Source organism: Phalacrocorax carbo, chromosome 8, assembly GCF_963921805.1.
Source record: "Phalacrocorax carbo chromosome 8, bPhaCar2.1, whole genome shotgun sequence".
NCBI classification, from domain to species: Eukaryota; Metazoa; Chordata; class Aves; order Suliformes; family Phalacrocoracidae; genus Phalacrocorax; species Phalacrocorax carbo.
In genome coordinates this window covers 42,476,581-42,504,576 of record NC_087520.1, presented here as the reverse complement: position 1 = coordinate 42,504,576, position 27,996 = coordinate 42,476,581, and the positions used below count along the sequence as shown (strand labels likewise).

The 27,996-nt window shown below is 47.6% G+C and overlaps 2 protein-coding genes across 6 annotated transcripts in view; one reads left to right on the top strand and one right to left on the bottom strand.

Annotated features, from left to right (window-relative positions):
* Positions 1-1,173: 1,173 nt before the first annotated feature.
* KLHL36 (kelch like family member 36) lies at positions 1,174-22,128 on the bottom strand. 4 transcript variants are annotated; one of them, XM_064459672.1, is made up of 5 exons: positions 21,539-22,128; positions 17,028-17,109; positions 12,076-13,149; positions 11,081-11,238; positions 1,174-4,623 (listed from the first exon to the last, which is right to left on the bottom strand). In XM_064459672.1, exons 2-5 carry the CDS (start codon positions 17,085-17,087, stop codon positions 4,068-4,070), a joined length of 1,848 nt encoding a protein of 615 aa, XP_064315742.1. In that variant the 5' UTR covers positions 17,088-17,109; positions 21,539-22,128; the 3' UTR covers positions 1,174-4,067. The 4 variants fall into 4 exon arrangements, with proteins under 4 accessions (XP_064315742.1, XP_064315744.1, XP_064315743.1 ...); XM_064459674.1 differs by having other exon boundaries at positions 17,028-17,106; XM_064459673.1 differs by lacking the exon at positions 21,539-22,128 and adding an exon at positions 17,389-18,103.
* Positions 21,762-27,996, top strand: part of COTL1 (coactosin like F-actin binding protein 1) — a 21,915-nt gene continuing 15,680 nt past the window's right edge. Inside the window, exons 1-2 of one of the 2 annotated variants that reach the window (XM_064459676.1) lie at positions 21,762-22,226; positions 22,467-22,597. In XM_064459676.1, coding sequence (XP_064315746.1) covers positions 22,150-22,226; positions 22,467-22,597 — 208 coding nt within the window. In that variant the 5' untranslated portion in view covers positions 21,762-22,149. The remainder of the gene's footprint in view (positions 22,227-22,466; positions 22,598-27,996) is intronic. The other variant, XM_064459678.1, reaches the window with a different exon arrangement.

Here is a 27,996-nt window from a genome sequence, read left to right as displayed (position 1 = left end):
CATCTCACACTGCGGTGTAATTTTTCCTCAGGGTATCTCAAGGGATTTATGTTATCTAACGTCAGTGTTAGCAGCAGCAGCTCCTCGACGTGCTGATGCCAAGATACAGGCATGGAAGTGTGGGAAGAGAAAACCTGAGGTTATTGGTAGCTGTTTTGTGTCGGGTAAAACAAGCTTTCCTCGGATTTTGGCAATAGGAGCCTTTATAAAAAAAATGAGGTAGAGCAGTAGTTATTTTTCCCCAGGGCAGGAAGAAAGAGCTGTGCTTCCTGACAAGAAGTAAAACGTTTTACAAAGCTTACAGCTGAAGGCAGTGGCATGTACAGGTGCAGGGGCCTGATTCCCTAAGAGCAGAGACCACTAGGATTTGCTTTTTCCCTACCCATCCTAATTACTCGCCAAGAGGGCTGCTTGCAGCACAGAAACCAAAGTAGGAATCCACCCGCCCTTTCATTTCTGCACTTCACTTCCAGCAGACCCATTTCACAAAGCAGTTCAGCACTTAGGAGCTGCACTTACTTTCAAGCATCGTGCGTTATCTACTAATGCTTTCCGAGCGACGATAAGCCACTCTGGGTGTACTATATCCAAAACACAACAGGGCACTCTGCCAGACTCTGCTTTTAGCAATGCTTGCTACCGTGGGCCTCGCAGGTGCAAATGGAAAGCATTTGTTCCTTTAATAGTGGGAAAATGCTTACGGCCACAACAGGTACGATACGCCAGTGACCTCTAACACCGTGAAAGATGTCCCATACTCACCTCTAGCCTCTCTTTTTGAAGGACCAATAAATGGATCGTGAAAAATAAGGCTTGCTTTGATGAGTACTGAGGTTATATTTTGCCTATGCAATTAAGTTTAATGTTATGAAGTCATAATTGCATCTCTCTACTCCCCATTAAATACTATCTTTGAAACCACTATATAAACTGAATTGGGCCTTTTCTCACAGCTGCAACAAATGGGAAAAGTAATTCCTGACACTCTGGTTTGGAATATGATGAAGAAAAGGTGGATTGGCCAAACAAGCTGTATTTCTACTTCATATTTTTACATTTATCTTCTGCATATTAACCTGTTTCCACCATTATCAATGCCACCTGAAAATAATAACAGAATTACTTCTTTCCAATTTATCAAACAGGAAAACCTCAATTAAATCAATACCCAAGTCAGATGGTGATGAACACAATATTCTAAACAGGATTTATTGTTTCCAGCCATTAAATGTAATACATAAACACTTTAAAAGGGGAGTATAGTAACAAGCAACCCATTAACAGAACCAAAGCAAGTCTTGGAAATTTTTGTTCTATACTTACACATGAAAATGTCCCAAAAAGTTAAGTAGTTGTCAGTCAACGTAGCAAGGGTTTCAGATATAAAAAAACCCCAAACAACTCATTAATGAATTTGTCGTAACCAAAATGTTTTGGTCTTTTTTTGTTTTGTTTTTGGTTTTTGTGTTTTTATTTTTATAATTTATTTTTAGGATAAAAAAGAATAACCATTACCTCATGCAGTTTACAAAGGCTTTAAAACAAATCCATTAATGCAAATGAAAGACTAACTCCTGAGGCTTTTTTTTTTTTTTTAACACCAATAAAACCTCAAGGAGTTTCACAAAGTTAATTTCAACTAGTTTTCTAATATCCTTTCTTAGCACTGAAGAAGAAACCTGTAACTTCCTTGCACTCCAGCAATTTATTGTTACCTCTTTCAGTACAAATACATTCTTGTAATATATCTAAGAGTTCTTTAATTTACAAGAGCTTCAAATTAATCTAAGTGCAAAAATGTTTTCTTAGTATTTTCCAATTATTGAGGTAAATAGTTGGGGGAAAAAAAAAAAAAAAAGAAATAAAAAGGAGGGTAGCAGGACATCAACTGTATGTACACCAGATGGGAAAATGAAAGGCAAACCTGAAATGGCGCATAAGGGAGATGTGAAAGAAGGACTGAGGAAGAAATAACAGCAATGATCCACAGTTCCCAGCAGAACTTTAAAGCAAAGCCCTTGAAATCCACTCAGCAGATCCCCACTAGCTGAAAATAAAGCGTGTTTATGAGCACGTCTGGCGAGCTGGACTCTCGGGGAAGAGGCCGTACAATAGTCACAATTAGAGCTGACTGCCTGACAACGCCGGGAATGCGGCCGCTGCTCTGACAGCTGCGTCGCATCCCGACCAACTACACAGAGACTAAAGATCCATCAAATGATGAGCTCCTGGCGGCAACAACAGGGTCACAATTGCAGAGCAGTGGCTTCTATAGTAAATAATATAATACATGGCAAACAAGAGACTAAGTTAGCAAAATGTGTTATAAAAAAGTATAAAAGTTGTTTTTAAAAACTTTCTAAAAATTTCTTCTTTTGCGAAGGAGGAATATTAATCTGTGGCCCGGCATCATTACAATAACTGAAGTGCTTGTATCGGATTGCTGGTGATCGCCTTCCTGCAAATCAGAGGTGCATTTGTGAAATGCCCCAGGGGGAATGCCTGAAAGCTGGCCAGACAGTTGGGGAATTTTAATACCTGCAGCAGAATCAGCTGTGTTTGTAGAGGGTGGACTAACACTTGGGTCGGAAATCTCTTTACTTGGTATGCAGAGGGTGGTGTGACACAGAGGATCTAACAGACGATTTTCAGCTCAGTCCCACTGTCTAGATCCCAAACACGGTCCTGAGTATATTCTGGGTTTCTTCCTTACAAAGCTGGCTCGCCGGGGCAGGTGTTGGGTTGCATGCCTCACGAGCCGTGGCTTCCAGTCCCACACAAACCCTTCGGAAAAGGCTGCGCTTGTGAAAAGACATTTTAACTTAAAAAAAAAAAAAAAAAAAAAAAAAAGAGGAAAGTGTGAGCTATTAGCTCAGGTAAAAAAATCCAAGATGCTCTTCTTCAGGACTACAGAACCCCAATTAATCATCCTCAGTTAATAGGCTTTTTGACAGCAGAAAACTCTAGTACGGGCCCCTGCTCACGCTGGCTGCTAGCTGTGACCGCTGAGAGTTAAATGGAGTGGATCCCAGCTTCTCCAGCCTGGTAGGGCTGGGGAGGGACATCTTGCTTCAAGTTCACCTGAAGGATGCTCCTGCCATTCCTCTCCACCATTACCCTATTCAGCAAACCCCAGCGAACAGTGAGCTCTATCAGTTCCATCTGCTCTGAAGCCCAAGGCAAACTGTTTCCATCCAAATCCTCAAATCTTCTTTCAAGTTCTTCAACAGACTTTTTTTGTCCTCATTCTGGGGCATGCTGTAAAGCCCAAGAAAAAACTTGCTATTGTGTTTAGATACGACAAGTGCCACAACAGGGGATGCAAAAGGCATCTCTCCTTTCCCAGGTTTTAAAGTTCACAACACTATCAGCGCAAGCCCAAGTCAAGCCCATCTGTTCTTTAGCCATGCAGTAAGGCCTTCTTAATATTAAGAGTACAGTGGAGTTATTTGCTCTTCAAGCTGATCTAATCTGCATTCACCAAAAGCAATATTCTCTCTGAATACTCATGTGTTCCAGAAATCTGATACTACCAAGTCAAGAATGTATTGTAAATGGAATTTAACGTTACAAAAATTCAAGATTTCCAACATCAAAGATCCATTTCATTTTTTCTTAGCAGTTGCTTCTGAACTCCTTTGAACTGCTCTGTAACTTCAAACCAGACCCTTACTACTCTGCCCCCCTCTCCCCCGACGTTATCGTCTCAGCCACAGATTCAACCTTATTTGAAAAACGTTGATATAATATAATCTATGTGGAAATGCCATAAACCACAGAAGTAAAAGACTAAGCCTTAATATTCAGGAGAGCAGCATAACCTTTCTTGCTGTATCACCCCTCATACAGTAGGAGGTGTTGTTTGTTTGTTTCTTTTGTCGTTTTTACCTTAAACATGAGCTTAATTCAAAAACCATGTTCAACTGTACATTTTCTGAGGCTTCAGAAGATGCCTTCCCCCCTCCCCCCCATTTAAAAAGAAAGAGAAAGAATCAAGGTTAGATAGAAATGACTAAATGCAAGGTCCGTTTGGAGTCCACCATCGAAGGGTGGTTATCCAGAAGTAGTCATCTTCCTCGATCTTGATGTTTTTTTGTTTTCGTCTTTTTCTTTTTGTCCTCTGTTTTGGGTTTCAACGCACAGACACATGCGGACACACCAGCAATTGCTTTGGGTAAGTCAGTGCCTTTGTACCACTTATTCTTCTCCTTATCATAAACCTGGACTGTTTTGGAGAAGACCGTTTCTTCCCAGCTGTAGCCTCCGAGGATATAAATCTTGCCTTCCCAAACTGCCACCCCTGACTCACTGTTTGCTTGCAACAGAGGAGCAACTCTGGTCCACTGATTACACTGAGGGCTGTACGACTCCACGCTCAGGATGTCGAAACGAGCCATGGTTTCTATGTTGTCATCGCTGCCACCAATGGAGTAGATATTGTCCTGTAAGGTGCACATGCTGTGCCACCCTCGGGCAGTGATCATTGGCCTCTTCTCCTCCCAAACATCTGTGCGGTAATCGTAACACAGCAGGTTTTTTCTATAGGGGCCAATCTGGTAATCGTGGCCTCCTGAAATGTACACAAATTCCTTGTAGACTGTTCCAGCGTGGCCGTAGGTAAACCTAGGACAGGCAAACAAAACCGATCTGACTTAGTACTTTGGATTTTATCAGGATACACAAGCATTCAACAAGGACTGGTACCACAGAAGAAGATAAACAGTAACTAAAGACAGAAGAATCCCTAATCCTGTTAGTTACCCAGTAACTATTCTTATTCACACTGCTTCACCCTGCGCTGCAGAGCGCTAAGGTACGACAATCACTTTTTAAGGCATCCTTTTCATACCTGGTCACTACCGAGCGCTAAGGTATGACAATCACTTTTTAAGGCATCCTCTACAGTGTGTCATACAACAGAAGTAACCCATCCTGCTCTACTTGGCATGGCCTTCACTCCCATTTTCCTGCTCCAGTGCTTGGGTTGGATCAGTCTGAGAGGGCCAGAGAGGAAAAAATCCACATCTCAGCAAGGGTTTCTATGACAGAAAGAGGAAATAATTATGATGCCTGTCAGACTTACCAGTAGCAATTAACGGAGAAAAACCAACAAGAAAACTACTGCTGCCTTCCCCTTCCACAGCTTCAGGATCATGAATCACATTTCTTACCCAGCAGTGTCACAGCCCAGTTTATCTGCAGTCACGATACATGCAGTGTCCTTTTCACGAGCTACCCATCTGCTCTACCACTTCTGCTATACGTGTGATGACTTCTTTGGTCACCCCAAGACAAGGCAACAGACCTCAGTCAATTGTAGCTCAGAGTCCGTGTTTGAAGTAAGACAAAATGAGATGGCAGAACCAACACCATGCATGCTCTCCCACAGGGCAGAGAGAAAACCCCTTTGATCAGCTATAATGACGCCACTACAAACCCGATTCTTGAGGCTGCTCTTAACGTTACACTAGGATAATCCTCACCAAACCCATTCAGCTCTTAGAATTGGAATGCTAAGGCGAGGGACAGCCTCGGCTTCTTTGAACATACCCTTCCTGCACATGCCTTTTTTTCTTTTTTGGGGTGCAGGGAGGTGTCAAAAAAATGTAGCTGCAGCACCAGCCACAGCAAACTGGCTCACACACTGGTACAAAGAGCCCAAACAATTTAATACCCATAGGGCTGCGGAGCAATATGCTCATCCTGCTGCACTCACGAGCCTCTACTACCATCCTTTGTAGTCAAGGGCTCAGGACAACTCAACCTCTATGGCAGACAAACCTACGTTAGCATTACTTTAGCCTGGAATGCTTTTGAACCATGCCTGAACATGCTCAAAACTCAATGGGGATAGAACCTTGAGCTGTTTTTATTTCACATGGTAATAGTTTCTCTCAGCTACACAAATGGTATCATAACTTCTTCCACACACCTAAGTGCCAAGCACTTTTGTGCCAAGGGAAAAGGTGGAATAGAAAAGAAAACCCACATTTACCCTGAAAGCACAACACTTCTGAGAAAAGCTAAAAGATGTTTATTACTCTAGATGCCTACCCAAGCTTCTGATCCCTGACCAGTGTCTGAATCAGATATTTTAACAGGCTCTAGCTACAAGAAACCGAAAAATCCTTGACACACTTGGCAAAAGAATGCTGAGTGACCCGGACGGACCTTTCAACTATAGGGGCCGGAGCACGATCCCCGGAGACCTTACAGAGGTGACTTCGGGACTGCACTGCTCCTTAGCCACTCGGGAAAAAGAAAGAAAAAGAGAGGACTAAGGCATAGTTACGAGACTTTATCCAAAAAGGCAATTCAAAAATTCCATAACTCACAATCTGCCTAACCATGGAAGCATGTAACTCATGCTCGGTGCTTCTGTTTGATGTGAAATATCCTGAGCACATGCACTCCGGCTTTCACACCTGCCACAAATGCTGCTTTACCTGGTTTGTGCTCTTACAGACAAGAACCAGGAGCGTATGTCTCCAGTGGCACCCGGTCTGGTTGCTAGAGATTTTTGCTTCTCTATATGCACAGGAGTGGGTCTTAATGTTATGTGGCTATGGATAGACTACCTATCTGGGAAGTGGGATGGACAACTTGAATTCATCTCCTTTCTCAAAATGCACTAGATTTTAAACCAGGAAGCTTTTTAACCAGGAAGCTACCTGAAGGACGTGCAGCAGACTCCACTGTGGAGGTAGTATCAGATAAGAGATAGTTTGAGGAGTGAGAAGCAGAAGAGTGCAATGACATTGAATCCAACACAAAGCCCAGGGTTATCGTACTGCTGACAGCAGCCACATAACATTCAGCATTTGGGAAAGAAAAAAAAAAGGATTGTAAATTAAGAAAAATTTGAGTGACCTTTGGCAAAGTAGGTTAAATGTTTTCCTACACTAACTGAAAAGTGGAATTCTCCACAGGTAAACAAGCAAGCAATAGCCATTTTCTCTCAAGAGCATGCAAGCAGTCTAACATAGACAGCTACAGAAAAAACACTGATGCATTTCTTTTTGCCTCAATCAATGGGTATGTCTAGCAAGCAGCAATAGCTGCAAGAGTAATTTGAAAGAGGCAATCATATTTGGAGCATTAAATTGACCATCAATTTGTTATTTTTCAATACAGGGAGATTACCCGTTGAAATACGCTAGAGGTGCTTCACTTTGCCTGACTTCTGAAAAGCTCATCTGAAATTGCACATAGCCTGCTTCATATTAATAGAAAGCTGCATGAAATATAATGCACAAATTGAAAACAATCAATAAGAATCCTTTCTGCAAGCCCTGTGGTTAAAGAGGGGCATTTCTAAAAGTCCAGCAGGCCAGGACACTTCAATACAGTGGGTCCAGACATCCCCCAACAGAAAGCAGCAAGCGTTCTGGCAGCGTTGTCTGTAAGAGTGCCCAGAGACAGAGGCATTAAGGAGAAGGATGTTTCTAGTCACAACATCTGCTAGAGCCAGTTGCCAATTTTGAATGACCAGCCAAAACCAGCACACCAAGATACACTGCTGCAAAAATTACAGTTTCTGACACAGTAACACCATTCAGTAAATGCTAGAAATGTACCATTTCTTTTCTTAAACAGAAGAACACTTGGCCTAACTCGATAAAGCTTTGGGAATCCCCTACTCCAGCAGAAGTCCAGGCGAGCTGTGGTTGCTCTGAATCTCAGTGTCCACCTGTTGGCAACCCTGCGAGATTATTCATGACACAACTAGCAGAGCAGATACCATCATTCCTTAACCTGCTCCAACACATTTCCTCATACAACTGCTTTCAGTTGTTCTGCCAAACTTTAACCTAGGGCCACTCCATTAATTTCACTCATGTCTGCGGCAGACTTTTTCATGGTCTATTCAAGATGAGAACACATTGCACCAACTTCTGCTCTGCCAAGCTTGTCAGCCACCGCTGCTCCCTTCCGGGCTAGAAACTATGGCAGCAACTGCTCCCAAAAAGCCTGGGAAAATGGTGAAAAAAAAATATACGACCTTTCCGAAGAATGGGAAACGTATCCCACAGCCAAGGACCCTAATGAGAGTCAGGCAAAATGTACTTGTAGCAAACTTGGACCAGGTCCACCCTTTAGATAGCTTGGCTGAAGTTTTCCACATTAAGCATCTGCCTCAAGAGGCTGTGTTTTCTTCTTCAGTAAGGCAGCATTATTTCAGTCAAAACAGTGCAGCTCCTTCCAAGAAAGTGGTTAGGGAAAACAACGTGTTGTTTTGACCACGCTGTGGTGAGGAGGGGGCGGTGGGAAGAAGAGATAAAAAAGAGTTTGCAAACCTCTTCCTTAGAGGAGCACGACTGTGCCTGCGTACAGCAACACGGACACAGGATTTGGCAGTGGACGGAAGCCATGTGTATGCAAGGACGCAACCACTGCCTTTCTCCTGAAAATCTTCACACACATGGCAAACTCTAACTCTTGGGAAGAAAAAAAAAAAACCCAAACATTTTCTGCATGTTCAGAGCAGAAGCTTTAATAAATATAATCTCTGAGAGTCCAACCCCACACAGCTCAGATCGAACTACGCAAGCCTACACCCCAGAATGACCTCAACATGTGCCTATCACTCCAGGGAACAGTCTTCCAGGCAGCTGCTGGATTAGAGCAGTCAGAAACAACACCAGAGCTGCGGGCAGGGAGCCTGCTTCTGGCGGCCATGCACCCAACAGGACAAAAAACCTGCATGTTTTCTCTTCAGAGGGAAGAGGACAGGAAAACGCAGGAAACAAGGTGGCTATGTTGGGATGTGTTGCCTGATCGGGCAATCAGGAAGCAGAGGATTGGAGCTTCTGATTTGCTCTACGCAAGGAAAGAAGACCTGCTGCTAGAATAGACCTGGGGAAGTTGTTATTTAAGTGAAAACAGTAACTAAAATCAGCTTGAGAAACAAAAGCTGGGAGGAAAACAGGGATCAGATCAAGAGTATGTTGAAGGGAAGACAGGAGGACACAGAAGCAACTGTAGCTAGCATGCTTCCTTCTAGTCTTGAATTTATCACAAAATTATCTCTCCTCCTTCCTCTGCTGTCAGCAAATCCACCTGAAGTACGCCAGGAAAGGCCTGCCCAGATCCTTCCGGGCAGCCACCCACACCTGCCAGAGCCACATCTCTCTGAGCTCAAGCAGCATTCGCTTGTCCCAGCGTTCAGCAAGTTTCTTCCCATCATCCACCTCTGTGCCAATTTTGCCTTTTGCAACCTGCGCAAGGCTCCTTTAACTTTATTCCTTCTGTGCAGAAAAATGGTTGTTGCAAACAATATACTGCCTGATGCAGGAGTTCTCCAACAGGAGAAAGAGGGCTGAGAAGGCAGAAAATTTGAAGGTAGTAAGTGTCCACTAAGATCTAACTAAAGACATATTAATACGCAAGAGAGCAGCTATGTGGAAAAGTGGGAAACTATCTAGCTCGCTACGCAGCTGCACAAAGACCTGAGCTGGCACAGGGCGCAGTGAGCATGGGACGAGGACAGAGCAGGCAGGAAGAGAGGATGCAGAACTATTTTTCTGGGATGCAGCAATCACTTAAAATAGTCACTGTACCAGAGCCTAACCCTGCGGTTCAGCAACCAAGTCAGTGTAAGGGGCGTCTGTCCCGTAAGGGGGACTCTTGCCTAGTCCAAGCAGATCGGCTAGGCAATCTAACAAAAAATCAACACTCCTCGTGTCAAAGTTCACTTCTAAATGCTGCAGCGGCAAAATTCACGAAGCCAACACACACGTAGCAGTAGGAACATGGAGAAAAACCGCCCCTTTTTGGACAGCTTACAGTCTGCAAGCTTCCCCAGGACCACTTATATGCTGGGAAAAAATTATCCATACCGATTCTAAGGCAAGTGTTTTTCTAACAACATACAAGGTAGTCAGGGCACATGTACATTTCTTTGAAAATTTTTTTTTTAAAAAAAGGAAAAAAAAAAGAAAAGATGTGCTACAATTTCTAGGAGATGTTACTGGGATCTCACAGGTCACCCCAATTAACAGAAGGGCTTAGGAACTCTCATACACAGCTTCCCAGGAAAGACTGTGGTGTTTAGCCTCAACTGCTAGATCTGCCTGTGCGAGCAGAAATAAAATGGAAAAAAGCATCCTGCTTCTGAAGAGCGCTCGAGCCCAGCTGTTAGCCTGGATCAGACTCGCATTGCAGCACCTACCCAAAATAGAATTGGGCAACAGGCTTCTGTGCCTTCACTGGCTGCCTGTGGCTCTGCAGCTCTGCAGCTAAGGGAATAAGGGAAGAAAACCCAAACTCTCAAATCAAATTGCAAGTATCTTGTTCATGATGTCACTAGGAAAGCAAGCACCGCTGCTGAAGTTACAGGTTTCAGACACCATGAAAATACCATGCGTGTAGCCAATATTCCTGTATTTTCCATGAATGTGAAGTATTACTAAATCTGAATAGCTGTTTGCAAATGAAATGCTATCGTACCATTCTTACAAAGTCACCACTCAAAACGATGATTCAAAATACCAGCAATGTCCTGTGCTGCTGTTACAAGAGGAGCTGCAGTACTAAAGCCTCTCAAAAGTAAAGCAGCTAAGTTTTAACTCAGACTGAGAGAAAGAAAAGTCACATTTGCTGGGGTTACCTATTTGCAATACAGGTAAATGTGGTTTATCTGCAACAGCCAACCTGAGCAGCCAAACAGAAGCACCTTACAAGGAAAGCAATCACACCAAGGTGACAAAATAAGGCCAAATAAATTATAAAAGCCTTTGATCAAGATCTGAACAGTGCCTCTGAAAAGATCCAACTCCGAGTGACCTCAGGAAAAATATTTTAAGAGTAGTAGAGCGAAATTACGAGAGCTCTCCCTCCATCCTTCAGATGTACCTCAGGACAAAAGTTAAACCCAATCAAGCTGACAGGAGGCACGCTGCCTGGAGGAGAAGGTCGCTCAAACACCAAATGCTGGAATGGTGTGTTACTTGCTGGTGCCGTGTTGGTCATATATCCCCCACCTCCCTTCTAGCGATACCCACTCATGAGCTAAGGTCACACAAGCTCCCTTTACTACCATTCTTCAAACACAGCATAGCTTTCCAAACACTGCTGTTACCTGGGCAAGCCTGCTATATAGGACCAGGAATCCTTCTGAGGACTGTAGGTCTCAACTGAAGAAAGCGCCCCATTTTCATTCCTGCCACCAACAGCTACCAGCATGTCGGTAATAGCTCCCAGGTAGAAATCTACACGGCGTTGTCTCATGGAGGCAACCTGTCAAAAAAAATAACACGCTGACACCTTCAAACATCTGGTAGGCAAGCTGACTTAAGGTACATTCATGTCTGAGCATAGGCTAGTTGCTTCTTCCCATTTATTTAGAAAGGGGAGCTACTGGTTTTGACCGTTATATTCATAAAATACTTCTGGTTTTCTGCAGTAGCATGTTACATACCATTTATTTTCAAAAAAAAAGGGGACAACAGGAAGCATCTAAGAGACAAGTAACTCTATAAATGTTTGTGTTACATGGGCCTCCTTGCAAAACTCTGCAAAAAACGTATATTGGAATCACTCAAAACCACAACGGAACCACACAGGATTGGCTCATGTAGGAACCTGCACTGGCCGCAGGGATCTGCGGCGGGACTGGAAGTGAATAGCTTGTTCTAAGAGACATTTAGCACAGAGACATTTGACAACTGTCAGAGACATTTTCTTTTTACATCAGACCCATTTTTGATTTAGTTGAACGTGCTCCTACTTGAGAAAGACGAACTAAGCAATCACCTCTGTAAGTCCATTCTAGCATTATTCCCAAAAGTAATCTGAAGAGTTGTAGGTGGATGCTGACCAGGAATGTCACACGTGAGATGCCCAAATCCCAAGTTAAGTTGAAAATCTGCCCCAGACTCTTTTGCTGTGTGTGTAACTCAAGCATTCGCACAAAGGATTCAAGCAGCTGCTTTTTCAACTTAAATAACTTGAATTTCCAGTTGCAAGCGTTGTTATGTTGGCTATTCTAATGAGCCCTGTCCTTCCACCAAAAAGAAGAAAAAGCTCTAAACATTAAGGACTTTAAACAGAGAAATAATACAGCTTAAGTCTCACCTTTATCCACTGGTTACAGCGGGGATCATACCTATATAGGAGATTTGAAGCTGCATCCCCTCCATTGTCTCTTGAAAAGCTGCCTCCGGCTATGAAGATGAAGCCTCCCAAGACTGCAACGCAGTGGTGACTTCGTCTGGCTGGCAGAGGGGTTTCTGCTACCCACTGCCCCTTTCTGATGTCCAAGAAGCAGGTATCATCGCTCAGTTCCAGGCACCGTTCGGAAACCTCCCCACCCACAAAGAGGAGCCTCTCCTCGCAGGTCCGCAGGGCTGTGCGTTTGTTCTGCAGCACCGGCTGGGCCGTGACGTTATTATGGTAGTTCACCGCCTCCTCTATAAACCCCTCACAGTTTGCTTCTTTGGGAAGAAGAGAGCAGACAGCAGGCTTGACTCGATGGAGGAGATCGCTTTTAGGTATCAAGGGAAAATGAATGTTATCCAGGACCTGGTAAGCCTCGTTCTCCCTTTCCGGGTACTGGGTAAGCCACTGCAAGGCAGCCTGCAGCAAGTCGTGCTCGCACTCCTGCTGCACGTTGCTGCTGTCCAGGTACTGGCACAACTTCTGCAAGGAAATGTTCTGCAGGAAGTCCGGGGTGAAAGACAGCGTGCCAAAGTTCTGCAAGATGAAAGAATCAATGTAGGAGTCAAGGCGCTTCAGGTTGTAAATAGAGGCTAGCTCTTGCAGGTACAAATAGTTCTCCTCACTGACTTCATTCTCCAGATACTCGCAACAGAAGTCAACCACCTTCCAGATCTGCAGCAGGTGAGCTGTTTCGAGCACATAGTCGATATTGCCTCCATCTAAAGACAGCTCACTGCCATAAAGGAAATCCACCACAGCCTTGAGACCAATATAAGAGGCTCCAAAAAGTTCAACCTCTTTTTGGTGGGCTTCTCGCATACCGATGGTGAACATGGAGTTGAAGTAGTCACTGCAAACAGCGAGGAGGTTCCGATGGGCAGGAACTCTCTGTTCATCCACCACGAGGACAATGTCACAGAAGAGGCCTCGGTGCCTCTGCTCGTTCAGGCTCTGAAGAACTAGACTAGAGTGGTCATCCCACCTGTACACCTGGAATAAACAGCCAGTGTGAGGCAGATGTTATCTTCACCAAGATAAATCTCAGTGTGCACAAAGTCTTTTCCCATTAGGTGTAGGCATGCACAAGAGAGAGCTTACTTGTGTTGCACATTTCAAATAAATTCTGACTTTAAACAGTTGGCAAGCGCAGTACGAGCCCGAGCTCCCCACCTTCACTCTGAAAGGCCTCTGCAGACTTTTACTGCTTCCTACTCCCTTTTTTTTTTTCCCCTTTAATTTACTCCTACCTCCTCCACAATGCTGAATCCAAACCTCCTCCCTGATGATTTATACAGGCACAATTTTCTGAAACTCTTCCACACATTGTCTTCGAGACATCTTGCTGACATTTCCTTTCTTACTTGTCCCCCAAATGACTCCTTACAGAGTTCTTCTCAACTCAGCTACTCGCTAAATATTCGGAGTGGGAGACACACATGCAGCAGCATGCCAAATTTTCATTCAGCCCATGTATTGTTTGGGTTAGTGCTTACTTGACAGCTACCCCCTCTTAAATCTTTTCAGAACTCAGCATTTCTAAGCTCGTTAGGGTAAGGTCCCTCTCTTTCTTTCCATATTATTCCAGGCACACACGCTGCATTCAAAAATATTAGCTGTTTATTCATGTGCAAAGCCACACATGTGGATAACTTATTCCCATAAGACTTCTGCTTCCTTCCAGAAGCCAGGGTAGTTTCTGTTTTAATGAATACGACTAAATATTTTTATTTTCAAGAAAGGGGAAAATGCCCTCAGAACATGTCTGTTAAGTGCCCTCTTGGGATCCCTCTGGTCCAGACATTCTTCCCACCAGCTCTGTACGTGCCACAGGGCTTTTGAGGCAACCAGCGTTCGCCTCTTTCTCACAGACTCACGTTACCAGTCTTAAGAAGAACCAAAATGGAAACGTTTTGTTACCCCTTGAATGTCCTGCAGAACATGTACTGGTCACCCCAGTATGGCAAGCGATGCAGCTTTTAGGACCATCCTTCTGGAGGAATGGAATGCTTGATGGTACAGTCAGTTACCTTGTGATCTCTCTTAATAAAAGCCAGGTTAAGTTAAATGCAAATACATAATTTTAATTACCAAATCCAAAACAGGCAGAGTTGCAGAGCCTGTAAGAACATGTAAGAGAAATGAAAGGAGGTGGAAGGGAAGCACATCTTTGTATTGTGCCTAAGTTAGCTCTGAACAGGTCTGGCTGTAGGACCCAGGGTCTTGCCCAGTTCTACGCCCTCAGGCTGCATTCCCAGAAGGGACACCCTGAAAAGGTGTCTCAGTCCATATCTACATTGCAAACAGTCACGCAGATGACCCGAGGTCTCTTCGAGCCTCTGAGGCATTCAACCTTTCCATCACCAAACTACTGCTTCTCCTAGAAATCCTAACGATCTGTGGCTTTCCTGGTTTCCCAAACAGAAAGCACATGATTATTGCTGGCTGGCTAAGCCATTAATGGGTTGGTTAAATCACAGTGAGACAACCTCTCTACCCACCTGGATGGGAAAGGTTCAAGTCCTCGAGCCAAGCTCCTTCCCCTGCACGCAACCCTCACTCTAGATACGCGCTCTGCATACATAATTTGGTAATTGTGCACGATGAGATAACCAGGATTAACGCACGCAGCTCACCGCTGTCCAGACGTGATGGCGGCCAATCATCCTGAGCTAATACCAGCCTTGGGAGCCTGACCTCCCACGTCTGCCTTTCAGCCGGTGGTATGGCAACAGGCAGACCGCCAAAGATGAGATCCACATTAATAACCAAAAGCGCTGCTCGTAGCCTGATATCCCAGTGGTTTCTCTTCAGTTTTGCTTACGCTCTTCTCTAAACAATGGAGACTAAGCAGCCAAAAAGCCGCCTGTTGGAGTGACTTTGTACATGCAAGTGTGCAGAGTCAAACTGACCTCAGTGAAGAGGCTTCAATAATTATAGGTTTTCTGGACGAAAACTCTTTTAATTTGCCTTATACTCATCGCCTCATCATATCTCTGAACTTAAAAAGGGATTTATGGCATAGGCAACAAAGTAACTTCCACTGAGGAACAAAACTACCAGAGATCTGTAGCAGAAAAGAAAACGGGGGCTTAAGGACTGCCAAGTATTTTATCTTCATTTTCTGAGGTGGAGAGGCGCTGATATCACACAGGAGCCCAAGCAGAGACCAGGGGATGGAGGAGGTGGGAAGAAGAAGAAACATGGCAAAAGACAAACCGCACATTTGTGACAACTACGATAAAGGGAAGAGGATGAACAGACAATAACTAACATCTTACAGCACCCTCTTCTGAATCTGACTCGTGAGGGACAGTTATTGGATTAAACCAAAACCATATCCCCTCTCATCTCTGTAAATTGGCTGATCATTTCTCTCTAATATTCTCTAATACCACCATCGTGCATAACAAGATTACACCGGAATGTAAGATTTGCCAGAGATCCCTATTTACTTAGCTGGCTGTCGAGTCAGCAGCATAATCCTGACCGCAAATGCGCCTGACAACTTGTGCTCCTAAAATCCTTGTTGCCATGTAGAACTGCTGCTACTTCAGAAACCGAGCATAAAATCATTACGTACGCCTCTGGATGGACTCAGAATCTATTAACATATTTCAGCCACTTAGCAAGTTCATTCGTTCAGTGAGCAAATAACAAAAGCTGATAGCTGCACATTTCAAAACCAAGACTAATTTTATACTAAACGCGAACATCTTTCTCAAGCTATTTATATTCTGTAGAACAGCTTTAGCATTATCTAGTAAATCTAAGTTTAGCAGATAGTGGCAGCTGCTGCCTAAGCAAGAAAATAAAACAATGCTGTCAAGTTAATTAATTTTTAATGTGATGAATTATTATTACATTCAGACTAAGCCATTTAAATGGTAGACAGGATCCGCACTCAGGGAAAGATTATATGGGTAGGGATGCATTTAAAAATCAGTCCTATTTTATCAACTGTATTAGAGCAGTATTTTAACTTATTTCGGATTCAAAGATCTAATTTCTTTCAGACTGTTAATGCAGTACCACTGCTCGTCAGTGATGCAAAAGAAAAGGAGATCTGTCTCAAGCAACAGACAGATATGGGCACTGAGAAGTTTTCCTCTTCTAGCTGTTGTTGGCAGTACAAGGTACTTGCCCTGCAGCATCTCTACCTACATACAACCTTGTGCTCCTGCTAGAACAGGAAAGCAGTTTTCACTGGTATGAAACAAAGTGAACATAATAATTACGGCTGATATTAACATCTTATAAATCTTAATTCATCACCCTGATGACCTGCATAAAGAGCTACCTAAGATGGACTTCTGTGGATTCCCAACTAAGCCTATGTATTTGCGCAGACAGGTTCTATACAGAGAAAATTAACTTCACAAACTAAAGAAAACATCTCGAGGTCACTTGAGTAACTACTGTTCGCAGGATCAAGAATCCCGTCTTGTACAAAACAAAGACTAAATCTAAAAAGTAATCCCAGCTTTGCTTCTGTAACTAGCTTGGATTTTATGAGATGGATCAGTATGAAAAATCCCCAGAATAAACACATCGCATTTAATGACTGAATTTTTGGTGTAGAGAAGATACTGTGCTGCGATGATGTGGGTTTCTTTTTTAAGTTATGAGTCACGACGAGCAGATGCCCGTTCGCTGCTGCTGCTGCTGCTTCTCTATTTTTTTTTAAATCACTAGGTAGCAACTTCTACCAAAAATATTTGAGCAGGTAGCCCACTGTTTTCAAACCTCTTTTTAAACGCTGAGAATATTCACATCACTTCAAAACAGTCCATCCAGAGGAGAGCCTTTGCACCCCTTCTTGTTATTTCTGTAACTTGCTTTTTTTGATAGGCAACACAAAACGTACAAACCTTTGAGGATTCACTTATCTTGTGTGGACGGCAGATCCTGGTTTGCCTGGTTCCCTCCATGACAGGCTGAGCCGCTGTACTTCTAGAACAAAAGCAAAGAAAGATGTTAGCAGCACACCAATCCTTTCAGACTGCTAAAACCCATATCGTGCTGAATAAATACCACAATTCAGACCCGCGCATGCTAATCCAGTTTGAAAATGTCTGAGTTAAAAAAAAAAAAAGGATTAATTTTATTTTTTTTTTTTGCTCCCTGACGTCGTTTTCTCGTGTTATTAACGCTTGGTGTGTCAACAAGTCGGGCGCGTGCCAGGGCACACAGACCGGCACATACATTATCGACGATGAGTTATTTACTTACTGCTAGTTCTCGCTACAGCTGCCGGAGGTAAAACCATCTCCTCTCACCGCCGGCAAGGCCAGGTTTCGGAGCCGGGGCCCCTCAGGGGCCGGCGTGACCCGGGCGGCGGGGCTGCGCCTCGGCCCCGCGCAGTTTCCGCGCAGTTTCCGCGCAGCCCCGCCGCGGCAGCTCATCCCCCGCCCGCCGCTGGCCCCTCCTCCGGCAGCTACATAACGGCTGCGCTTTTCCACAGCGCTTATTTACCCGGAAAATTGAAAAGAAAAAAAAAAAAAAAAAAAAAGGGGGGGGGGGAAGTAAAACCCCCCCAAAGCAACGGCAAGCCTCGGGAGGCGGCAGCGGCGCCCGGGGGCAGGGGCCCCGCACCGTTGCAGCCGCAACGTCCCCCGCGGCGGGAGCGAAGGGTGGGCGCAGCGCGGCGTCCCCTCAGGCGGCGGCGGCGGCGGCACCGGCCTCCCCCCGGGGCCCGCCGCGGCTCTGCCGGCCCAGGAAATGCCGGCTGGCGGCAGCGGGAGGGACCGAGGCGGGGCGGGAACCGGGGCCGGGCCGCGGCGGCGCCTCCGCTGACCCCGCCGGCAGCAAATGGCGGCCGGGCCCTCGGCGGGGGCCGCCCGGAGGGCTCGGGGCTCTCCCTGCCGCTGCCGGGCAGGGCCCGCTCGTGGGGTGCGGAGGGCACGGCCTGAGCGCAGAGCCCGGCCGGCACCCGTGGCCGTGCTGCCAAGGGCCCCGCTAGGTCTGTGCCAGAATCACCACAGCGTGACAGGGTGGGAAGGGCCCTCTGGAGCTCACCCCATCCCACCCCTGCCTGAGCAGGCACCCCCGGAGCAGGGGCACAGGGCCGCATCCAGGCGGGGGGTGAATGTCTCCAGGGAAGGGACCCCACAGCCTCCCTGGGCAGCCTGTGCCCCTGCTCTGGCACCCGCACAGGGAAGGGGTTTGTCCTCATGTTCAGGGGGAACTTCCCGAGTTCCAGCTTGTGCCCGTGGCCCCTTGGCCTGGCGTTGGGCACCACTGAAAAGAGCCCGGCCCCATCCTCCTGACACCCGCCCTTCAGATATTTATAAGCATTGATGAGATCCCCCTCAGCCTTCTCTTCTCCAGGCTGAACAAGCCCAGGTCCCTCAGCCTTTCCTCACAAGGGAGATGCTCCAGCCCCCTGAGCATCTCAGCAGCTCTGTGCTGGGCTTGCTCCAGCAGTTCCCTGCCCTTCTTGCACTGGGGGGCCCAGAACTGGACTGCTAGTTCTTGCTACAGCTGCTGGAGGTAAAACCGTCTCCTTTTCGCCGCCAGCATGAGTAGATTTTGGAGGCCAGACCCCTCAGGGGCAGGCGTGACTCGAGCGGCGGGGCTGCGCCTCGGCCCTGCGCAATTTCGGTGTGGAACATTTGGAGCAGACACCTGAGTATTCCAGATGTGGCCTCACTTGGGCAGAGCAGAGGGGGAGCCAGGGGTGTTGGTTACAGCCAGCGCGGGATACTTGGCCGTGTTCTGTAAAGCGGTGATAAACTGTGCAGTGGGGGGGAGTGTGTGCACTGAGGTGCATCGAGGACAGCAGAAGCCAGCAAAAGCGTGCGTGCATCCGAGCTCCGTCCGCTCTCACCGAGGACAGCCCAGCTCGGACACGTGTCCCGCACGGTGACGGGGCAGCAGTCGCTGCCAGAAGATGATATGCACAGCAGGGAAAAGCCAATTTTAAACAGGGGGAGCGTGCCAGGGCTGCCTGGGATGTTAGCACCTTCATACTACCGCAGCAGTCCCCCAGCCCCACGCTGCAGGTGATGCTCCGGTGCTGGGGCAGTAGCATGCGGCCATCTGTGTCTGCTCTTCAGCCACCCCAGAGAAACTGGCGATGATGATGGGTTCCTACTAACCTAATTGATTTTGGAGTCTGAAAAGGAGAAGCATTTTTGCTAGCTTTGGTCTCTCCTGTAGCCCTTGTGACCACAGGGACCCAGGATAAAGACCCTCAATTCCAGGACTGTCTGAGTAAAAAACGTACTCCGCTGACAACCCTAACGCTAACCGTGATCTGTGAATCTGTGAATTTTCACAGCAGCCTCCTCCTGGAAGGGGGTATTATTCTCTCCATTATTTTCTCTGCTCCTGCACAGAAAAGACACAGATGGAGATGCAGGATTGGGGACAGCCATATAAAAAGATCAGAAAAGAAGCAAAAAGGTGTGAGGGCAAAGAGCCACAGGAGCAGTATATTTTAGGAGAGCAGCTAAGCCTCCTGGGGGACCATGGCTGGGCAGAACCATCCTCTTCCTCAGCTCCCTCCACAGATTCTGAGCCCCTTCCCGAACTGCATTAGTACAGTCTGGACAGCTGAAGGTCAGTCCAGATATCCAAGACTTCGTGCTTGCTGGAGACATTTTTTTGAGGAAGTCCCTAAGCGCTCTTTTAAGTCCTTTCACTTTCTCTGTTGTCTGGGCTTCCTCTCCGAGGACTCCCGGGAGATGGACTGCTCTTCCTGCCAGGCTGGTGACATCCTCCTGCACAGGAATAAAAGACCCACGTGTGGAAGGTGGAGGTCTCAAAACCCCCATGTGAAAAGCAAGTCAGAGCTCACCGAAGCCAGAAAAGTAGGTGTTTCCCCCTCTCCAGTTACAGCCTGATGAAACAGAGCACAATGTTTATTCCTCCATGTGTTAAAAGAAAAAAAAAAACAACAACATGAAAATGTGTCAAAGACAAGGAAGAGAAGCAAAGAGAAGAGGTGTGGTCCCACGAGGGAGGGGTGCACTTCTAAGGTTTGAATCTATCACTGGAAAGTGTGAAGCACCACAAAGTCCCTAAAGAATATAATTCAAATGCTCCAGCCACTGGGTCACAGAGACCTAAACGAGGTTGAGGTTTTCTCCTTCTAAGGGAAGTGACATTTCAGTCACCCACCTCTCCCCTAGGAAACCTCAGGAGCTGAGGAACAAGCGTGAGGAGACAAGGACAAGCAGCAGTTGTTCCAGGTATAAACAGCGAGGTAGTGCCAAAGGATGATAAATGCAGACTACGAAAAAAAAAAGATACGAGCAGATAACGGTCAGCATAAAGGCTTTTAAAAAAGAAAAAGTCTTCCTAAAGACAGTTCCAAAAGAAAAATCGATAGAAATTCAGAGCTGTTAACGTGTGATTGTATTACCATCTAGAGCCTGCGATCTCAGAGGTATTGAGCGCGATTCACCCGGATGCCGTGTCCCGCACTTGTACCGACTTGAGAAATACTTCCCTCTTCCCTATGACCTCACCCACGCGGCAGAGCTGCACTGCAGCAGCCCGCCCGTGGCTGGGCCCTGAGCCTACAGGGAACCCCCCGGCAGTCAGCGGCTCTCTGCAAGGAGCTTCGTGCAGGGTTAGGGTTTCAGAGGGTACGGCAGGGAGTGATGTGGCTGACAATTACCGCGTGCTCGGGCGACCTCCTTCCTCGAGATGTCTGGAAACACTGAGTAACTGTATGTGGTAATGAGGTTTCTTACTGTTCGGTTCACAATTACAACCTACTGACGTGAAATAAATGATTAACATCCCACTGCAAACTTGAAAAGAAACAAAATGTGATACTTTTTATCACGGAATGTAGTTTTTTATTAAAATTGCAGTATCTGGCCCCCTACGTTTAGCGTAGAAACCCCCTGACAAGTTTAAGGACTGGTTTTTAAACCTCCGGTCCGTGGGCACAGGAACATCTGGTGACATTTATTTCAAGCCGAGTTCTGCAAAGCAAAGGGCTTGTCTCTGAGGACACAGGACTGAAGTGCAGTCTTACAGACTTTTGCCTAAAACCCACCATTTCTCATCAGCGTATCGACTTGGGTTGGATTTTGTATCTTTAATTCGCAGCGCTGGAAGTGCAGCCCAGCAGGGGGAGATCTCTCCATCCGAATCGGGGTGAAACACAGGCGCAGGCACCCAGATACCGGCTCCCAGGCAGAGGCCCCCCGCACACCCCCCACACCCCCGAAGCAGCAGCGAGCTGTCACGACTCACGGTCACCCCCGCAGACCCCCGGATGGCGGGGGCCCGCTCCCTGGCTCCCACCCGCGGCCGTGCGGGGCGATGCGGGAGCCGCGGGGAGCTCTTCCCGGCTGCCGGCCCGGCCGGGGCGGCCGGCCCAGCCCGCCCGCCAGCCTCCAGCCCCCGCCGGCCCCTCGCCTACCTGCTCCCGGTGCTTCCTCCCGGCTACCTCCCGTGCGCCCGGCCCGGCTCCCGGCCCCGCCGCGCCGGCAGCGGCTGCTCCATCTTGCGCATCGCTTCTCCCTCCTTCCTCCTCCTCCTCCTCCTCCTCCTCCTCCCGCCCGTCAGGGGCTGGAAAAACATCGGGAGAGCGCGGGGGGGGGGGGGGGGGGGGGGCGTGTGTTGGAAAAATACCAGCGGCCGCACGAACCCCTCACGGCGGCGGGCCCTCGGCGCCGGGACGAGCCCCTCGCCCCCCGGCCCGGGCGGCGCCCCGGCTGCGCATCCTCCGGCCGGTGCCCCCCGCCCCGGCGGGGGTTGCGTGTTCCCCCCCGCGGTCCCCCGGTTATTGCATCACCCCCAGCCCCTCGCCGGGCCCGGGGGGGCGGGCGCAGGGGCAGGCCCAGCGCAGGCTCCGAGCCATTGGCAGCCGGCGGCGGGGCGGAGGCGGGCGGCGGGCGGCGGGCGGCGGGCTGGGCACTGCGCGGCGCGGTGCGGAGCGGTGCGGAGCGGAGCGGAGGCGGCGGCAGCAGCACCGGCATCGGCACCGGGCTTCCCCCCCCCCCCGCCCCTTCCCCCGGCCCGGCCGCCCCCATGGCCACCAAAATCGACAAGGAGGCGTGCAGGGAGGCGTACAACCTCGTCAGGGACGATGCCACCGAGGTGAACTGGTAGGTGGCCCCCGGCATCTCCCGGACGGGCACCGGTGCTCCGGGACCCCCATCCCCCCCCCCCCCCCCCGTCCCCTCCCAAAAGGGTGACTGGTACAGACCTTATTCCCCTTCCCCTCTTCCCCCCCCCACCCCTTCCCAAACGACGCTTTTTAACAGTGTTTTCTTCCCCACCGCCTCTTTTCCCTTCCCAAATGCTGTTAAATATGTTATTCGCCTTCCCTTTCCCCCATCCCAAAGGGTGACTTTTAAATGTATTATTCCCCTTCTCTTTTCCCCTTCCCAAAGGGTGACTTTTAAATACAATGGCTCTACAATCGTCCCCGGAGACCAAGGGGTAGACTATGAAACCTTTAAAAGGAAGTGCACAGGTAAGCTCCGTCTCGATGGCGCTGGCACCTTACCGCGCTTCTCGCTGCCCGGTGCGAGGGGGGAGAGGAGAAAACTTGGGTAAATCAGTGCCGGTGCTGCCCCGTGCCTGCCCTGTCCTGCATGGTCGCGTTTCCAGCCGCCACGGAGTGCAACTCACTCAAGTCCGTAGTCCAGCCGCTCCTTTGTCTCACCCTCATGCTTAAGGTCCTTTGGGCTTTTTTCCCCCACTTTGCCTATTTTTTTCATTGCTTCTGGGTTATAAATGAGGTAAAACGCTCGATTAGCAACGGTCCCCTTGTTCAGCGCCGCGGTTTCAAAGCACCGCTGAAGAGCAAAAAAGACTTTTTTTTCTTTTTTTGGTGGCTAAAAAGATGCATTCATACAGATCATCTTCAATGGAATTCTTCTGTAAATTGTACTCATAGCACTAAAGTAACCGCAGTTAGGAGGCTTGCTTGGATTTTCTGAGAACGTGAAACCCGAGAAGAGAATGGTTATGCCGAAGATGGGCTCGAACAATACAGCGCTGAAAACAATCGTATATGTGGCGTTGCACAACCGCCAGGGTTGCGGCTCCGGGTCTAAACGTGGCAGTTGATTGTTTAACTGTCGGTTGTAGGATATTAACAGGAGAAACAAAGCCTGGGGAAAATGAAAATAAATTGAGGAATATTTAACTTCATCTGATCAGAACTTTTGATGTGTTTTACAAAAGCGAGCTTTGATTCTTCTCAAAATGACTTCAAGGGGGGAATTGTATAGCTTTTCCCCCTGTCTGGGCTGCTATTTGACAATGTCACCAAGTGACATGAGAGATGAAGCCTTTGTAACTAACACTGGACTGTAACAAAGCCTTCCTCACTCATCTAGTTACTCTCCAGTCAAGTACTGCAGTTAACCTGTGTTTTTAGAATTATGGATCTGTACAGCGAAGGAGTTGCATATCGAGCAGTCTCTCCCTTCTCAAGGTGGGGCGAGTCCTGGAGGCACTGTGGTCAGAGTCCCACAGCTATTGAATCACTAGTGCCTGTCCAGATTGGCCTGCCAAGTCCTAGGGCTTGGCTGTATTCTACCGAGTTGTAGGGGAGGACTTCAGTAACTCAAATGAGGACAGGGCTGGACTGATATTTATCAGTAAATAAATATCACAGGAGAAAAATATGGTTTAGTCCGTGGAAAGTAGCCACTAAATCAAGAAGGTTTAGTCTGGTCTGCCACAACATTTGCAGTGGGGTCTTACTAGGATTAACAGGGCTACTCGCTTCCAGCTGTTCTTGGGCCCTTTGCAGGGAAAATTCTCAAAACCGAAAAGAACCCTCTTGTAGTTGATGTCAGAGGAGCTGACGCCCTGTAGCACAAGAACCCCTTCCCACCCAGCTCTTCTTGATGGGCAACATAAGGAAAATGTAGTTTCCCTGGCATGCGGGGAAACCCAGGGCTCAGCACTTCAGAAGTTCATGCCAATGTTATTTAAAGGGTTAGTAGTTTTTTTGGGAGGGCAACAGCTTCAGTATCCGGGTGCCATGCTCCCTGTCTGCTCTTGTGGCCAAGATAAGTGAGCATCTCCAGCGCCTCCAGACATCTGAGGCTTGCAGAGGAAGCCCTTCCCCATTTATATTCTCTCCTTGTTTTGAAGGAGTCCATCTCTTAGTTTGAACTGAGTTTTAATGTTTTGTCTGCAACGGTGCCCTCTCCAGAACACTTCCTATCTTCTCTTCTGTCGCAAAGGGAGCACTTTTATTGAGTGGCTGAGCAGGCAGAGGGGCTTTGGCAGAGAGCAGTCACTGGTTGGGCCGGGTAGGGTGCGTGTAACAACTCATGGAGGCACATACTGCACTTTGGAATATGGCCAGTTTTGTTTTCTTGGCGTCGTTTGCATGTGCCAAACTCTCTATTTATAAGCAGGGTATTAAAACTTAAAACAGGGTTTAAGGAAACCTTGTTTTATACCAGCAAAGTGCCAAGCTGGCCCCAATACTGAAGCTTTTTCATGGCAAAAAGGAAATTTTGCATATTTTAAGCGTAAGCTCAGAAATGGAGGAGTTAAATAAAGGGCATCTGTGGGGTAGGCTGTGGCCTATTGTTAGCCATTAATGTGGAGCTAAGTCCTTTATAGCTACCATCTTCCTTCTCTCCCTCTTCCTTCCCACGCACCTGGTATGGGCTGCTCCTCGGCAGAGCAGAGGCAAGAAAGAGGTTATCCTCAAGCCTACCCCTGGAGCACAGCTGCTGGAGGCCTAAGGAACTAGGCAAGTTCAGGTACGGGGTGCTTGGCTAAGTGCTGGAAGGGATCTTCCTCCACCTGTGAATTACGGTGCAGCAGCTGGGGAAGCAAGAGATGCAAGTTTTGGTGCCTCCATCCGTGCAGCAACCCTTCGCCCGGACTGGTAGACGTGGTCAGAAAGCAAGGCTCGTGCCAGCAGTGAAGTTAGAGCTTTCCTTCCCATCTGGAAGAAAGGTACCAGATGTTACTATGAAGTAGAGCTGGCTGGAATAGTTCTACTTGAAACAAAGTCAGTAAGAAAGAGTAGGAAGGGATGGGAAGAGCTGCTAAACATTATTCCTTCCCAATGCTACATCTCTTCCCCCCTGGCCTATACCCCACCTCCTTCTATGTTTTGCTGGAGGGGAGAAAAGCTACTATCAGCTTGAGAAAATGTGATTAAAAGATTAAAAAATGGCATCAGAATAAACTTCCTTCCTTGTTTCAAATTCCTGTTTTGTGAAAAACACTGCCCTGAAAGCCGCAAAGTGCTGCAGCTGCCTCTGGTAGAAGCTGAGTGTAATTTGGCGACTGAAGGTGAGAGCGGGAGCTGGGCTTGAAAACCGCAGTGTGCAAAGTGCCACCAAGCCCCTCCGTCCGAGCTTGCTCGGTTCTACTTTCTGCACCGCCTCTTTCAGTGCCGTTCTGAGTGGCAAACGTCTGTGCCCCCCGCTTTCTTTAATAACCATTCTTATTAAAAGCACCTTGGGCATGCGGTACATATTGCTTCCCTCCAGGGCATGAAATTACAGAGCAGGCGGTGTCAGCGTGTGCTAATTCATGTGGCTCTGAGACCAAGAAGGTGTGTTGTACCAGTTGGGAGGCCTGTGGTGGGTATCCTCCTCCTGCAGTGACGGAGGTTATGAAGGGCTGGAGGGGGTTGTTGGTAGCAGGGTTCTATGTTTGCTTTTTCTTCCCCCCATGCATAACCCTTTTCATGCAGTCCACGGCCCAGCCCGTTACTGGTCCTGCAAGCCTCCCCGGGGAACGAGAGTGGTTGAGGACAAAGGGAAAAAGCAAGAAACTGAAATAGCTGCTTTTAATGGAAGGAACAGCTCAAAAATACCGTGTTGGAAACCAGCTCTCTGCAAACCTCCGGCGATGCTCTGTGGGCTGCCGGTGAATGAACACGCGACAGGCCGAGGTGCTGAGCGCCGGGGGTCCGGAGGCGCGTGAGCCAGGCGCTGCTGCTGCACCCGGTCTGCCGTGTGCGGGTTTCATCCCGCGCTGCTCTACTCTCAGGCGCGCGCTGCACCTCAGACCTACACGTTGCATATCCTGGGGTGGAGGCCTTTTCTTCCCAAGCTCTTTGCTAAGCTTTGTGTACCAGCAGAAAAGTTTAAGGAACTGCATAATCAAACTATCATCCTTTCCCCATCCCACCGTTTGGGGACAGCAATTGCCACTCTTAAAGGAAGAACACATGGTAAGAAAAGCTTCTTCAGTGCCCTTTTGTTCAGGGTCCCAGGGTTATGCTGTAAGCACAGGCTGAACCCTGGACTTCTGCATATCAGTCGCTGTCATGCTGTTGCTGTCAAGGCCTGCGTCAAGCCACAACACGACTCGAACACTTGGGCTGGGAGGTAGTAGACTCCGCTTTAGCCTCAGGCAGTAGTCTGCTCTGTCCTCCAAAGACCAGCCCCAGATGCGTGAACACCTCTCCTCCAGCCTATCCCAAAGTAAAGTCGAGGAGGTTGGTTTCAACCGCTGGCACAGTGAAGTCCTTATACGATGAGGAGGTGGCCGCTGGTGGCACTTCCTCTTGCAGCCCTGCGTAATGACCAGCGTGCTTGACTGAATTGGCCTTTGTCTGACCCAAAGAGTCTGGAGACCAAAGTTGAGGATGCTAATTGCGTCAGGGTCATTAAACACACAGTGTGGGCACCCCCTGTGTCTTCTGGCTAAGGACTGCTTTGGATGGGCTTAACAGCCCAGACTACCTCTGCATTAAACAAGGACTTAATTCATGGCTTTTGATCCATTTTACTTCAGAGTTCCAGCTCTTGCCTCTGCAGATGGCATGGATCCAGACATAGCGTTAATATGGTGTTTAGCAGTACGTGCCATCAGTACACCTCTAACAAAACAGCTGAGCTGGTGGATTTGAAGCCAGAAACACCGACAAGAGTTGAAGGTTATTGTACAGAAGGATGTGAAGGCTCTTGGGGTTCTTTGTTGTTGTTTTTCATTTCAAAGTCTCATAACTGGGCTGGTGATGTTGTTGCTGAGAAGAACAACATACAACTGAGATACTGAACTGAAAGTCAGGCCAAAAACATCCACTTAAACTTTAGTGTGTGTCAGTAATACCTCACTACGCCACCCAGCTTGCCTCAGTTTCTCTATTACGAAGCAGCAGAGCATTGCGTTGTCTCCGTCTGTGGTTTACTTTAAAGAGCGTATTCTGCCATTAAGTAATGGAGAGGTCGGAAGACTGTGCTTCCCCTCCATGCCACATGTGAACAGTTGTTTTTCAGTGCATCTCTGACAAAAGAAATAATGAGCCTTTCATTTGGAAAGCCCCGGTCCAGATAAATAATTGCAGTGACAGCATGAAATGGGATAGTTATTCATGTGTCTGAAAAGATCAGACCAAAACCACACTGTGCATTCGGCATGAGGAAGAACTGAAAACCTTTGGTCTGAAATAAATTCCCTATAAAATAATTTCTGGTTGACATAAAATATTAGGAAGAAAATAGAATTGGCTCCTAAGACAAATGCAATCTCTTTTGGGCTTATGACAATTGCCCTATAAGGCCTGGCCTGCATAGAAAATTTAGGAGCTACGAGTTGAGAGATCACCAAGATTACGTTGGCACCGTGGGTTGTAGGGAAGATTCGTAAAAATGCGCGAGGACATATAATGAGATAGGTGCTTATCTGCATTTGGCTACATCTTAAGTTGCTAAAATGTGCTTTGTAAATCAGCCTCTGACTGCTGTTTTTTTTTTCCCTCTTTAATGTTTGTCTTGTCTGCTTTCTCTTAACATCTATTTAAAGGAAGACCTGGGGCCATGGGTGGCTTACGGGAATTTCTTTGCTCTGTCTTTGCAGCGTTCCCCTGCCCCCGTGCCCTCCCTGCTCGCTCTTGGGAGGGTCAGCTGAGAAGGCATGTGTTTGACAGCGATCTCC